Consider the following 15,734-nt stretch of genomic DNA (forward strand, 5'->3'; position numbering starts at 1 on the left):
CATCATGCAGACGGTGTGTAGGCCAGTTAAATGGTATGCTTTATCCAGTGCTATCTTAAAACAAGCCACTTTTCATTTGCTTGTTTTTATACAGTAGATATTGTTACCGAATTAAAACTACTATCCTTATTGTAACAGCAAGGCGTCTCAGTAACTCAGTCACGGTAATTCCTAATAGGTCGGTTAAGCCAATTGTTGTTATTATCTGAGCTGCCTCGTATCTGACGGCAAACATGGCGCTAGCGTACAGGAAATTTGCGGACCTACAAAATTTCAAAGCTAATAAATCTTGTCATAAACTTAAATACTATAATCAGTATATAAGGCTAATTCCAATAATAAGTACATTAATCACACTATTAGATGCCGTTACCTGCACTGGCGAATAAACGTTTATCTCTTATATTCCGTAACAACAAGTGTCGCTACCTACCTTGATTAGATGACTACAAGTTGTCCCTAACGTACACTACCTGTTATTACATATATATCTCCTCTTACTAGTCACTTCTCATACAAAGTCGCTCGGCGAGAAACAAATAGGTTTTCTATATTTAAAAAGTGTCTTTAAACCATGCAATCAACGTGATTAATATTAGACAACTTATTATTCTCGGTTCATCTTAGCACACTGCAGTACGCAGTATTAGTACTGTGTACTAATTTCATACACAGAATTTCAATAAAGAAGATTCTTCGTTAACTAATATCGTATCATGTTCTAATTACTTTTACATTATCCCCATCTAAAAATTCTTGATCTAAAAAATCTATGACCTAATGCCTCAATAAAATAGTATGGTTATGTCTCATACGAAATGTCTTCCTTTCATCCAAAGAAACATTATGTCTGTTTCCCTCTACCGCTATTATTTCTTCCCTTCATAAATTACTTATAAGTATTCGCTTTTATCCGTCTACTTTACCCTAAACCCTAAATATATAATATTAGCAAAACAAAATAATCTCACTGATAATGTTAGTATAAAAACGTCCCAGCGTGTATGTCACATACGCACGTAAAATTACATTCTTGGTACTAATTCTTGTTCTCCATACTGTCTAATATATTCCGATAATTTAATGGCTAGCAGGGCGCTTTTCGTACACGTAGGTCCAAGTTTGATTCACAGTGCTTTTTTCATATAAACCATAATAATCGTTTTACTTTTTTAAACTAGTTTCCCATCTTTCATAGCAAGGAAGTGTAAGCCTAAAACGTTAAAGTAAAAAACCATATGCTCTATACCTACAAAAGGCGCTTGTCCGGCATTCAATTAATGAAACTGAGACGCGACTTTGAGCTAAATAACATTTTCAAATACTCTCCTCTCATTTACAACACAAAATTCCTATCTATTAGTTTAGGACCGCTGTAAATCACGAGGTGAATATATAATATAAAACACAAAGCTTACCAAAAGAAATTACCTATATACCGTATTTTAGTTCATGTAACTGTTTCAAACACGAATAAATCTTCTTTGTGGCTACGTGGTTAGCGTACGCGCCTTTGGCGTGGGGATTGAATTCCCTGCGGAAGCTCAAGGATTCTAATTCAACGTTAATCAGTAGGTCCATGTCCCACATAACTATGGTGCTTAAAAGGAACGCTAAACTTCAAATCAAATACGATTATTTGTACCATCAAAAAATAGTAAGAAAAAATCTAAATTTTCTCATAAAATGATTACAAAAGTATCACATATCAAGCTTTTATTCAGCTCCTGCATTTTACAAACAACATTTTTTCCAGATGCGCCTCAAAATGAAAAAAGGTTGGAAACCACTGACATATGCTAACAATTATAAAAATATTATTCGTCACCGAAATTCAAACTTATGTTCAGTTCAATAGTACTAAAGATAAAAATAAGCAAAATTCAAAGCAGGTGTAGGCTACCCAGTTCCTTTTCCCCTACTGTAAATGTTAATACTACACACAAAAATAATAAAAATTAATACCATATTACATAAGTAATCAGTTTCACACATCATTTAATGGTATTTTCATGTAACACTAACTTCTTATATTCTGAAGATATGCTATGGTCCTATAAACAAGAAAATAATCGCATATTTATTATAAAATGTGTCCGTTTGTGTGTCTATACAACTATTCTTTTAATATGTAAAATAATAACTACGCCTCGTCCTAAAGGAGAGGTCCAAACAATCCAAAATTCCTTGCTATTTGTTTATTGTGTTTGGCTTTCGGCGCGGAAGATCATAATTCGATTCCCGGCAAGTCACAGATTGTGTTCAATTTTAGTGCCATATAAGTAAAAAAAACTCCATCGAACAAAAAAAAATTTAGCGTACGGTTTTCCACGTGGGAGGGCCCTGGTTCAAATCCAAGTGCAATGACCAATATTAAATCCCTGTAGTCTCCATATTACATTACACTACACCTTAGTTAATTTATAATTACATATAAGTACATCGAGTCATATGGTTTTCGATGCCGGAAAATCCGCAATCAATTCCCGATAAAACAAACACTTCCGTCCCCCTTATACTCCCAACAATTACAAATGTTTTGCGTGTATTTCATTTCCAATGTCCCTTCTCATACGAAAAAAAGAAAACATAAACATAAAACAAGAAAAAAAACAAAGCCAGTACTTACAGATAAATTCTTCTTCTCTGTTAACTTCTATAGAATACAATTCACCAACTCAAACGCATCGTGCTTTTATTTCTTCAAATGTAACCTCTTGATTTGCATCAAAGTTTGTATACCAACAAAAATAAATCCAGAAAGTTCTACCAAATTCTAGAACCTCACTCTCCATAACTCATATATTACATCCTCTGTGTCGCCCAACCTCCCCTGCGGGCACTTATGTTAAAACAGATGGCGGTCTCTTTTCTTAAAGAACCCTTGTCGTTCTGAATTAATTTTCCTGTCGCGTCCTAAACCTGCCGGGTTGCAGTTTTGTTTGCCTGTTGTTTCCCCAAACAATTAATCTTTAAAGGATTCCGTTTCCGTTTCAAAAAGTCTTTTAAAAGCAAACGGTTGACATTAATTATACATTTCAAGAACCATGCGTGAATTCTTTACATTATTAATTACTTCCTTTATATTAAAATGTCCACCCTACCCAGAACTAAATTAACATTATTTTCTCATTTAGACCCAAAACAATTTATTTTCAGTAACTAATGTTGTTTTCTTTACATTTTTCGCTATAATTCAAAGCACTACAAAGTCTGCCGATTCAATTCATCTAATGTCACACCCTCATTACAAATGCCTTTACTTATCACTTTATATATGGGCGAGCTCTGTTTAAACATTCAAAATGTTACAAAGTACACAAAAATAATTAATCAACATAAAGTACAAGCACAGCCAACCATTTCGTTCAATTTCCTATTTAAACCTTTATCAAAAAATAATTCATCCTGTCACTTTAACATGCTCTACAAAGGAACGCATATAAAAAAAAGTGAACAAAAAATATGTAGGTCGTTATTACGTAGGCAAAATAATGAAACTACAGTCCGGTACAGCATAATTACATGTTAGTAATTGTTCCTAAAGTACCGGTAATAATTCAAGTTCAATTGAACCTTTGTACTTCAATGAGAGTACTTAGAGTAATTACAATATTCATTACTTCAACGACAGTATGTACATAGAGTATAAATACTTTCAAGGTCAAAAATGGACTATGGATGCGTATTATTCTACTCACGTCTCTTACACTATTCCTGAAACGTTGCTTCACAAGAATGTAATCTATTTGGTAGCGTTACTTATCTCCTGGACTTTTCCACGTGTAAAAGCTTGGTTTTTCCTTTCCTTAAACCACGTGTTCATCACCACCAAATCATGTTGCCTACAGAAATCGATAAGCATTTGACCCCGTTCGTTTCTTGTACCTTATTCCTACTTCCTTATTCGCAACTCCTTCCATTATTCTGTTGAAGTCTCCTAGTACTATGGCTTTTATCTTAAATATTCTTTCCTGATGCAATATGTCACTATTTGACTCATGTAACGTAACTGTATATAATTTTACCCTATTTTTTTCCTAATCTGCCTAATTTTCCTCCTTGGAGGTGAAATTTCCATTTTCTTGATTTTATTCCTTTCCTTGTATCACAAACTTCCCATTTGTGCTAAATTTCAAGTTTCCACGTGTACAGGAAGTACCCTATAATTTTTGAGTCCAGTTACATAATTTTGGCCTGGCCTTCTAGTATTCCCAATTGGGGAGTAAAATTTCTGGATTTTTGGTCTTTTCCCCTACTTTATTTATTTATTTATTATTTTTTTACAAACCATACGATTGTGCCCAATTTCAAGTTTCTATGTGTACTGGAAGTGCCATCGGTTTTGATAAATGAGAGCCAAAATTTGAAGTTTTATGACGATTTCATGACCCTGTATCTCGTAAACAGTTGGAGATAAAAAAAATTGAAATTTTATAAGGACATTATCTAGTAAATTGTTAGTAAAGGAGTTGATTTTCGTTGGAATATCTTTATCGGAAATGAAATTATGGATGTTTCTTGCTTCAGTTGCTTTGTGTAGTGCGCTCCCGCCAAAGAACTTGCCTGGCGCAGTGCCGTGCACCTTAATCCTTATATTCTTCCATATTAGTATGAAACGTATGTTGCTACTGTGTTTTTAACTTGTGTGTACTAACCGAACTTTTAACGAGTGTTATCAAGAGGGAAATTGAAGTTTGAAATTTTTGTGTATTATTTTAAAACTATTTGAACACTACCCTTTTACAGCACATATTATGTTTGCTTATAAAAGAAAGGGAAAAATACTCGTAATTAAAGATACTTGTTGTAATATGTGTAATAGCTACAGGAATATACTATTGACAGTGCATGCTTTCTACAAAACTTTAGTAGATGTTCTAACTTTGCATTATGCATACGATTGCTTCTAGTTGAATTTCCAAAGCCCGATTCCTCATATCACCATTTGGTTTCATAAAACATTCCTTTTAAATTTCTTTAGTTTGGATATAATTCCTTGATAGATATTTACAAAGGAAATAGCAGCAAATGTAGAATAACCTAGCTGCTATTTACTTGTTGATGTATGATTTGTAGAAAGTAGTTGAAATAATCACTTTCCTGTCATTCTATGCAGAGCGAAACCGAACTTGTCCGGATCCGTGTTCCATTGTGCGATGTCCATACAGGTGTAGACATCGACACGATCCATGCTTTGCACCGCCATGTTGTCCAAGAGCAGAATGTGTCTCTATAGATGGTATGTATGTTTTTGTAGATAAACACGCTATATTAAGCACAACGTTTATAAATACAGTGTTTCTTTTCCTTAATGTCGTTCAATGGTTTCAGAGATAGCATTTTTTCACCAATTCAGAACGTTAACACCAATTGCCGTCATGTGCAGATTTACCATAGCGACCATAAGGCTAATGACTACTACATAGTATGCATTCAATTGACACATAATGACTTTAAAACTATTCTATTATAGACTTCCATTGTTAGTAGGTATGCCCTTCAAAAGGAGATTTCTTTCGTTTCGTGCGGAGTGGATCTGAGAATGTCATAGAATGCATAAGTACCCGCTTTGGGTCAAATGCTTGTTGAGATATTACTAAAATGTGGTATCTTGCTTTTTCCAAATCGCAGTAATGACTAACATTTCTAGATTATGTTGACAAATATTAATGATTATTTCTATATATAGTAACGAAATAATACCCACATAGAGATACTGTTTTTATGGCCATACTGAATAAAATTGTGGGGCCACGGTGGCTCAGTGGTAGAGCGTTCACCTCTGGTACGTGGCATCCTTGGTTCGATCCGAGCTCGCGCCAAGTAAGCTTTGGAATGAACAAACACCGCTTGCGTGTGTCTTCTAGGGGTTTTCCCGTTTCCTCCCACTTTCTTCATTCCATCATTTCATTCATTTCTCATCTGATCACCGTCTTCTTTAGCCTAGTCGGTATAACCATACTTGAAGCTTATACACATAGGAATGACTAACATTAGATTTAAAAAAATTAATTTAATTTGGGTGGGCTTCAGCCGGAAAGCCCCAATCCCCGTAAATATTCTACTGATTACGTTTGGAATGGTTTTCTTGGGCACAAAGGGCAACCAAGGCAAATCAGTTCAAGGGGATTTCTTTTTTTCTGTTCCTGAGTTGGCATTTTTGTGGAGCATATGCTAAACTATCAAAATGTGGTTTCTGTGCTGGTACCAGAAAATACATAATTTTCTTTACAAATATAGAAAATTGATACTAAGTACTGATGCCGCTACCATCATTCTAATATCAATATTTGTAAACTGCATGCAGTTTTCTGTAGGAAGTGAAATGTATAAATACTGAAGGGTAAACACTGCACAGGAACATTATGTTCGTATGTTGAACACACTTCTTTGTATGTTGTGCAAAGTATCCCCACTTATGGGGTAACTTTGCACCAAAGTTTATATTTCAATAACTATTGTCATACTAAATATTTACTAATGCACTTGCACTAATGTTTTCCTTATATATCTAGCTATTATATTTTTGAAACGCAGTGTTCTAAATCATTACGTTTGTAAGTTACATGCGATTTTCTTCAAAATTGCTTAAATCTGGTGCAAACTAACCCCGTCTTACGATATGTATATGCCCTTACCTTCACCTGAGCCCTTTACATCCCATGGGCACGAAATACTTTTCTTTAAACAACACATCTTTCTAGTTTAAGGCACATATCTTTTAAAAAATTAAGTATTATATGTTTCATATCATTTACAGAAGAGAGACGTTGTCAAGATCCTTGTTCTTTTAACCCCTGTGGACCTAGACAAAGATGTATAGCAGAGCGAGTAGATTGTGTTCTAGAGCCTTGCTGCGCACAAGTACAATGTGTTTCAAGAAGTGGAAGACAATCGGGTAACAGCTTATATTCATAGTAATAGTTCTAATAAGTAGTTATGTGTAAGAACATTTATTTTATAAACAGAAAGTACTGTAACATTACCTTCGTAACATTTTGTGGCCATTCGTTTAAGTGTGTAAAATTACTGATAGAACAAAATTTTTGTCCAAAAGTATTGACAAGGAAGGAATGCTAAATTTAAAGGGAGTCACTATTCATTACTGGAGATTTTAGCAATGAAGTAGGCACCCAGCTTACATGGTCGGGCAAATAATTGACATATCACATTATAAAGTAATAATGATTAATTTTTATGTCAAATGTTGACAGCCAGAGTAGGCAAAATACGATAATAAAGCTGAAAATCACACAACTAACATAAGGAACTTAAAAGTTTCATAAATTTATGTATAGGAAGTGTTTCTGTTGATATAAGGCTAATATAAGTGCTAATATACATCATACCATAATAGCAAGAGTACTCTAGTGTGGGAGAAAATGATTCATTCTTGTTATTAAACCTCTATGTTTATTATACAATTTACAACAAAATACTGGGAAAAAACTCATCCATATATGAGAACACAAGTTTATTTATCTGCGAAGGATAACCTAGATAAGGAAAAATATCCTAAAATTATGTTACGGGTCAGAGTAGAACAAAGAGTATTTAAGAGTTCGAAAATTTCAGATATGTGGGAAGTATTTTGACGAAAGACGCGTACTGCACCAAAGAAATCAGGTCGAGAATTGCCATAGCCAAAGAAGCGTTCAACAAGAAAAGGTCATTCTGAACTAGCAGCCTTAATATTGGACTAAGGAAGAAATTGGTCAAGTGCTATGTATGAAGCATTGGACTGTATGGTTCAGGGGCTTGGACATTACGGAAGTTAGAGAAGAAATATTTAGGGAACTTCGAAATGCAGTGTTGGAGGAAGATGGAAAAAATAAAATAGGTAGAAAGAGTAATCAACGCAGACGTTTAAAAACGGATAGGAGGGAAGAGGACGCTTCTAGGCACATCCTTCGTAGAAAGGTCAATTGAATTGGACACATCTTGCGGAGAAATTGTCTTCTTCATCCTGCCATAGAAGGAAAGACGGAAGGAAAGCGAGGAATAGGAAGAACAGAAATGATCGATGACTTGAAAGATAGAAGAAAATATTTTGAGTGAAAACAGAAAGCTGAAAATCGACAAACATGTAAATAAACATTTCCAGGCCCAAACTGAAAATTAAGAAGAAAAGAAAAATAACTCATTAGTCCCAGGACCAGCCAAAAGGCGGAATACTTAATAAAATAAAGTCCGGGTAGGAAAATTTGTGTCCACGACCTTTCACGTCGAAAATGGCCTGAAGCAAGGAGATGCGTTGTCGCCATTATTATTTAACTTCGTTCTGGAATACGCTATAAGGAAAATCAAAGATAGCAACCAGGGACTAGAGTTGAACGGTATTCACCAGGTAATGGCATATGCTGATGATGTAAATTTAATAGGGGATGATAGGGGAACAATAGAAAGAAATGCAGAGATCTTATTAAACGCTTGCAGGGACATGGGTTTAGAAGTAAATGCAGAGAAAACTAAATACATGAAAGTGCGACGGGACCGTAATACGGCAAATTGTGGAGGCGTTAAAATATTAAATAATGCTTTTGATAAAGTGGATACTTTCAAATATTTAGGATCAATATTAACAGACGAAAATCATATTCACGAAGAAATTAAATGTCGACTAAAAGCAGGGAATTCGTGTTACTATTCGGTTGAAAATCTCTTGTCGTCGCGAATTCTGTCGAGGAATTTGAAGCTTAAAATATACAAAACGATAATCGTGCCTGTTCTTCTGTAAGATTTCGAAACATGGTCACTTACTCTGAGGGAAGAACATAGACTGAAAGTATTTGAGAACGAGATCCTGAGACAAATATTCGGACCCAAGAGGAACGGGAATGGGGAATGGCGGAAACTTCATAACGAGGAACTACATAATTTATACGGTTTACCCAACATTGTTAGGCTCGTCAATTCTAGAAGGCTTACGTGGGCAGGTCATGTAGCTAGAATGGAAGAAAGTAGAAACGATTTCAAAGTCTTGACTGGAAGACCAATCGGAAAACGACCATAAGGAAGACCTAGGTGCAGATGGGAGGACAATATTAAGATGGATCTCGCAGAGATAGGAATACAAAGTAGAAACTGGATGCAGTTAGCTAAGGATAGAAGTCAGTGGAGAGCTTTTGTGAACGCGGCATTGAACCTCCGGGTTACATTGGCCATAGAGTTAGTTAGTTAGTTAGTTATTAATTATAATAACCGTATTGTTAATTGATGCGTCAACACACAAGAGTACAGAGTAATTCAAATCAGAACAGGGTAAATGCAAACTGTCATCAATACCATTTCATATTTTCAAATAAACAAGTTTCTATCTGGAATACTTTTTGTTTTTTAATCTTTAAAATATTGGATACTTTATTGGGAGACCCTGTATATAACAAGTTGAATTTAGAACCTCTTTCTTTATTTTTAAAGTCTGTTAAAAGATAAGGAACAATTTGGATACTTTGGATACTAAAATATGGAAATGACCCATTCTGGCTCTCAACCTTTGAGTTCTAAATACAATGTTTTCATTTACGATGACATATGTGTCTGTAAAATGCATAATGATATATGTTGAATGTCCATTATTATCCAAAATGTCTATTTATCAATAGTTTCTCGCTCTAAATTGTCTTCCTTAGCAAAATAACAAATTATACAGATTACAGTATTCCTCTACAAGATTATTAATTTAAAATTGTGGCAAAGGCTTTTCATAGTACTACTAGTGAAACGAATACAAATTCTATCTAAATGTTCCTCTTCTACAATCTGGATTAATTTGTACAATTAATTTTATAAAGGATATGGGAATATAGTTTTAAGAACAAATCAGGTAGGTCCACTACACATTTCTATAGTAATAGGAAAAATTTTGTTTTTTTGCCTAGTAATTGAAAATGATTAAATCACTTTTTGCTGTTTGAACTAATACAGCAATGTAGGTGTGCAACAGTAATATATAACCGAACACAAAATTCATTTTTATAGAACATAAAATATAAACCAATTAGAATTGCGTTTGTAAATTTAAGTATAATTTGTAACACTATTTACACGTACCATTAATTAGAACGTATTTTCTTTATTCCATTTATATGTGTAATTGCATAATAATAATCACTAATCTGCCATTCTAACAATGTTTCAAGTATACCATTTTATATACTCAATATGGTGTACAAAAAATGCATTGGTGATGTAACATTCCTACGAGAAAGGTAATCAAGAATTACAATGTATAACAAATTTTATGCCATTTTCCGATTACTGCTAGACAGAAGAAAAAATCAAGATATGAATTTTCAGACTAACTTTCTTCATAACAAATAAGAAGTAAAGTTTGTAACAAACAGAAAACCAATGTTCAAAATAATATTGTAACAGTTTCTTATGAGGCTACTGCGTTAAATACGAAGCAAGTGCCTTCCGGAGTCAAACATTTCAATGTGTAGGACTAAGCTCAGAATGGTATCTTTTCTACTTTCAGTAAAGCCTGGTGCGTGTCCGCGAGTGAGACCTGGACAATTTGGAATATGTGTTGAGAGATGTTCTTCAGATAGCAGTTGTCCTGGTCCTCAGAAGTGCTGCAGCAATGGATGTGGACATGTTTGTACGAACCCTGTACGGTCTTCAGGTTAATGCACAGGTGAGCATACGCAAACAAATTTCTATCCTGCATCTAGAATTATTTTTTATTAGGGACTGCTCAGGTCGACTACTAATTTTAGAGAATCAGATATATTTAAGTAATTTTAGTGTACAAGATCGATCTTGCAGTACGCGGATAAGGTTCAAGATAAAGGTAAAAGATAGAGGTTTCATAACTTCTCAAGTAGAGGCATGTGGCTATATGACGGAATGAGCTCCATCGAGCAAATTTTGAAGAAAATCGAACTTTTTTTTTTTTTTTTTCAAAAAACTCAGCTCATGCAGCCCTCTCATAGAATGGACTGTGCACACGTCTCTTTGTTCCAGTCAACTTTGCGTAACAAGGTTTCACTAATAACAAATATTTTCCTTCTTTCACCAACATGATGCTCCATTGTAAACTCCTTGCGCCATGGGCGGATCCAGGGGAGAGGCGATCGGGGCGATCCCCCCCCCAAGAAGAGGAAATTTTCTTATTTATATATAAATAAACCCATCCATAAAAAGTTTGGATCTCTTAAAAGTAACTCTTAGTAGCAGTATTACTACCGACCTCCCCCTCAGAAGTCCATTCTGGATCCGCCCCTGCCTTCGGCCTTATTCCTTCACCAATAGTTCCTCGACAATAACGAATGGTAAACACCAGGCATTGAAAGAAGTATATCCAACTATTGTTGAAGTTAGCAAATGAAACATGTTAATGAAACAATATGTTCTAAGCAACCAAATGTTTCACAAATCGTATTTATCTTTTAAAAAGGTAAAAAAAAAAAAAAATGAAATCTTTAGTTTTACGTCCCACAGTTATGCCGGCTAGGCTAAAGGAGACGGTGATGATGAGAAATGAATGAAATGGTGAAATGAAGAAAGTGGGAGGAAACGGGAGAATCCCGAGAAAACCCACGAGCACGGTGTTTGATCACCACAAATTCCAAACGGCGCGAGCTGGAATCGAACAGGGACCCCGAGCACCGGAGGTGAGCGCTCTACTATTGAGCCACCGCGCCCCCTTTTGAAAAGGTAATCAACTATCACACGTAGACGTAGTGCAAATCACACTCTTATCTATCAAAATTCATAACCATAGATGTTTCTTCGTAGAAACATACACTTATTCATAGAAATGAATCTGGGGATGCTGAAGGAAAATAAAGAACTTTGCAATTTTTTTTTACAACTTAATACCAATAAATGAAGTAGCAATTTAAAACACCAATACACAATGGAAATGTTAAACAAACACATATAAAAAGGCTTTTTCCTTGTACTTGCACTGATCCGTTAAGTAATTCCTCTTTCTGACTTTGAAACTAAAGTTTCCTTTGAGAATTTGGAAATTTCATCACAGAATTATGGTTTTAAAATTCCAAATTGAAATGAAGTTCCTTTCCTGAGAGCACTCTGTGCTATATCACTCAAACAATCGACTTTCTTTCGGAGACTGTGGCCTATAGCTCTTGTTGAATTTATAAGTTATTTAACCATGAAATTTAGGCCAAGACTACTGTAATTTTAACTGTTGGGCCTATAAAGAATACAAACAAAAATTTTGCCGGATTTTCTTTATAGAAGGGTTGTTCCATCCCTTCAATTTTACGAAATATATATTTTTATGCATAATTATGCACAATTATTATAAATACCAAATTCTAAAAATTCAACGAATGAAACTAGGCATAGATGGGGAAGGGGCAAAAAAAGGGAGGTGCTACATGAAGAATGCTCTCTTTGTTCAAAAATCCTGTGGTTTCCAGTGGTGGTTCGTATCAACCTTCATTCTAAGGATCCATCTTTTATATAGCCTTGTTCAGAAAGGAACGTTAAACTACATAGCAAGTAACAAACTTTGATCAAGGTAAGATAAAAGGGGATTATCAGTCACTTACTATTCGAGAACTCTGAAAATATAGTCTTTGAAACAGATAGATAAGCATGTGCCTTTTAAAGTAATTCTGAGTTAATTTGTTATCACTCTGTACCCATGGTCTTGCTTTCTAGATTATAGTGATATGTTCAGCTTCTCTCCGTTATCATTAAACGCGCAAGAACTTTTTTCTTGTTAAAGGAACACATTCTAAGACACACAATGCTCTATCTTGCAGCTGTTACCTCTATAAAAGCTACAGTATTCCTGATACCTACTGAGTTTATACATATTCAAGTAGCAAGGCGAGAAAGTAACTATAAATGACGTTCAATTTGCTTAAAATTGTCTTAATAATGATTCTTCTGGGTTTCTGGACAAATTTCATCACGGAATAGTTCACTTCATACCACAGTGTGTGCCCTGTAACGTTTTCATTTACGTTTCCATGTTTTCACAGTGGCAAAGAATCACCAGTGTTTACGATAAATGCTCTTCATTTTAGCGTATATACTCTTGGATTTAAAAATTTCAAAATAAGGAATTTTGTCCCTATGTTGCATTATTCCTTCACAATTCATTGTCAGCAACATAACTTGATACTCACTAGTATTGGTATCCGAATCTGGTATCCGAATCTACAATTTTATTTCGTTCCTAGACCATTTATGTGATTAGAACATATCAAAGTAGAACAATATCATTCTTCTTATAACTGATATATTTTTATTATTTTTACAGCAGAACAGGAATCTGGGATTATATTGCTGAGAAGTGAGTTCCTCGGATGACATGAGATGGAAGAAAAAAAAATACAAATGATGCTTTAATTTCTCTTCACTTATCCTATTTCCAACGCAATGTAAAGGATAGCACACTATTTCTGTTGTTAGCAAATAAAAATGTTTCAAAACTAACACCATACTCTTTCTTATGAATTTATATCATAATAATAACCTATATCTGTCACTAAATCGTCCTCAATATTGGCGTATGAATAACAATTTACATCCTAACCTATTATATTGTGAAGTAATTGTTAGTTACATTATACATATACATACATACACACACATATATATATATATATATATATATATATATATATATATATAAGTATGTATTTCCCAGGTAGTTTATGTTTCGGATAAAATTGGACTGTAGGAGATTTTATTAATGAAATTAGTCGTATTTTCATTCAGTTCTCGGCGGTTTGTAAGAGTGATAAAAATATAATTAATACAAAACAAGTCGAGGGCATTCACAGTGATCTTCTATGCAAAGCTAATGTAAACTATGATGAAATAGTGACATTTCATAAATGTAAGGCTATGTTGCAAAATAAGTGTGCTGCTTTAGTAACAAGGTTAATTGGTTCCAATAGAAGATAATTTCATCATTCTGGTATTTAGAATTTTTCCAGTTTAACAACTCTTTAGAGTGATTGCAATAAAGTTTCGTATATTTCTACAAGACATGTCAGTGACCAAATAGAATCTGATTCAAAGGAGATTGTAAAATACATTCGGGATGATTTTCAGGTTCACTTTCAAGCCACGGAATGCCAAAATCAGAACTTTATCAGAATTACTGCAGTATTTTCTTGTAGAATAGCGTATTTGTGAAGAAATTATTACGAAGATGAAATTACTCCAAGATTTTCAAGGGAACAAAAGAAAGACAACATCAAGGAATGGTTTAACCCTTCAAGCTGGGAGGTAAATAGCCACAATTTGCTGCGAGAAACGGTAATTTTAAATCAACAAAACAGCAATTTTTGCATCATATCACAAAATTGAACATAATTTCATGTAATAAAAAGGAAATTGAACAGATGGCACCACATTTCAGTCTACTATTGAGTGTTATGTGTCTACATTCATATGGGAAAACAACAGATGTCAGATTCGCATCATTTTGTCACTACTACACGGGATGTATACGTGAATGTTGAACCGGCTTGAGTGGTTAAATGCAGAATGTTACTTTTAGGGACGTACGCAGGGGGTGGGTCTTGGGGGTCCGGACCCCCCCAAAAAAATTCGACTTTTGTGTAAATTTAGCTTAATTTTAGGGGCAATTTTAGGAATTTTAATATAAAATACCCTCATATTGAGTTTGGGTCCCCCGAAATAAATTTCTGCGTACGCTACTGGTTACATGTGTTTTTGGCTCCAGTTCAAACCATTTATATTTGAAGTAATTTGTACTTACCTTACAGAATATCGTCCTACTCCATCCATGAATATGGGAGTTCTAATACCACTTAGAACTTCCTAGCTGGAGGCCAATCATATTGATAAAAACATCTTATCAAATTTTGTCTCGTGTGTTAATTAACATGTCAGGTCGAGTAATACGTTCTATCATTCATGAGAATAAACATGTGGTGTATCTAACCGCTCAATATATAACGGTATCCATCTACTTTGTAATGTTATTAGTTATAGAAATATAAAAGATATCCACTTACATTATGTAAGTGACATCAATAAAAACCTTCGACAGAGTAATCTTTCATAGCTTTTATGTACTTTGAACGTTTTTTAGGTTTGGCAATTGTTTTTATATTATGTGTGTTGCCCGTTTCCAAAACGTCTGTTGTCCATTTTACACACCTTTCGGGAAATGTCTTTTTCTTGGTTATCATCTTAATTAGTACATCTGAAAACGAGTAAAATAGGTTTTGTAAACTGTCAAATAAATACCTGAACCATTAATTAAATGGAATAAATCAGCTGAAATTAAGTATTAACGAAAGCAAGAAAATTGTTTTGGAATTGGATGAGTTGTGTGTTAAATTGTTGTTACACAATTCATCAACTGCAGTGTGTTATAGGATTATATTATTAGGACGTTTCCTCATCTTCGTAGTCTGTGACAGAGTGATTAGCTAGGTCCTCTTTTCGATCTTCTATTGAAAGATATTTTTGCGTATGTCTTAACGACAACTGATCCAATTTAGATTATAAATTCCAAAGCCTCTTCATATATCGCCATACAATGTTAAAGAAAATAATACAATCGTCTCAAGATTTGGCGATAATATAGTGTTACTTATAACATGGAATGTAGCTTTCAACGAAATTATTTATTTATTTTCTGAGTAAAGTGCAGTAGAAAAATGAAATCTTTAAGTTTTACGTTCCACGGTTATGCTGGCTAGGTTAGAGGAGACGGTGATGATGACAAATGAATGAAATGGTGGAATGAAGAGTTGGAGGAA

The 15,734-nt window shown here is 34.3% G+C and overlaps 1 protein-coding gene across 3 annotated transcripts in view; it reads left to right on the plus strand.

Annotated features, from left to right (window-relative positions):
- LOC145691567 (papilin-like) overlaps nt 1-13,399 on the plus strand; it is a 34,088-nt gene extending 20,689 nt beyond the window's left edge. For 2 of the 3 annotated variants that reach the window (XM_081766972.1, XM_081766970.1), the window contains exons 3-6: nt 5,120-5,242; nt 6,764-6,901; nt 10,484-10,642; nt 13,250-13,399. In XM_081766972.1, coding sequence (XP_081623098.1) covers nt 5,120-5,242; nt 6,764-6,901; nt 10,484-10,635 — 413 coding nt within the window. In that variant the 3' untranslated portion in view covers nt 10,636-10,642; nt 13,250-13,399. The remainder of the gene's footprint in view (nt 1-5,119; nt 5,243-6,763; nt 6,902-10,483; nt 10,643-13,249) is intronic. The other variant, XM_081766971.1, reaches the window with a different exon arrangement.
- The last annotated feature ends 2,335 nt before the right edge of the window (nt 13,400-15,734 follow it).

The sequence above is a fragment of the Thermobia domestica genome, chromosome 8 (assembly GCF_964235325.1).
Source record: "Thermobia domestica chromosome 8, izTheDome1.hap1.1, whole genome shotgun sequence".
Taxonomy (NCBI): Eukaryota; Metazoa; Arthropoda; class Insecta; order Zygentoma; family Lepismatidae; genus Thermobia; species Thermobia domestica.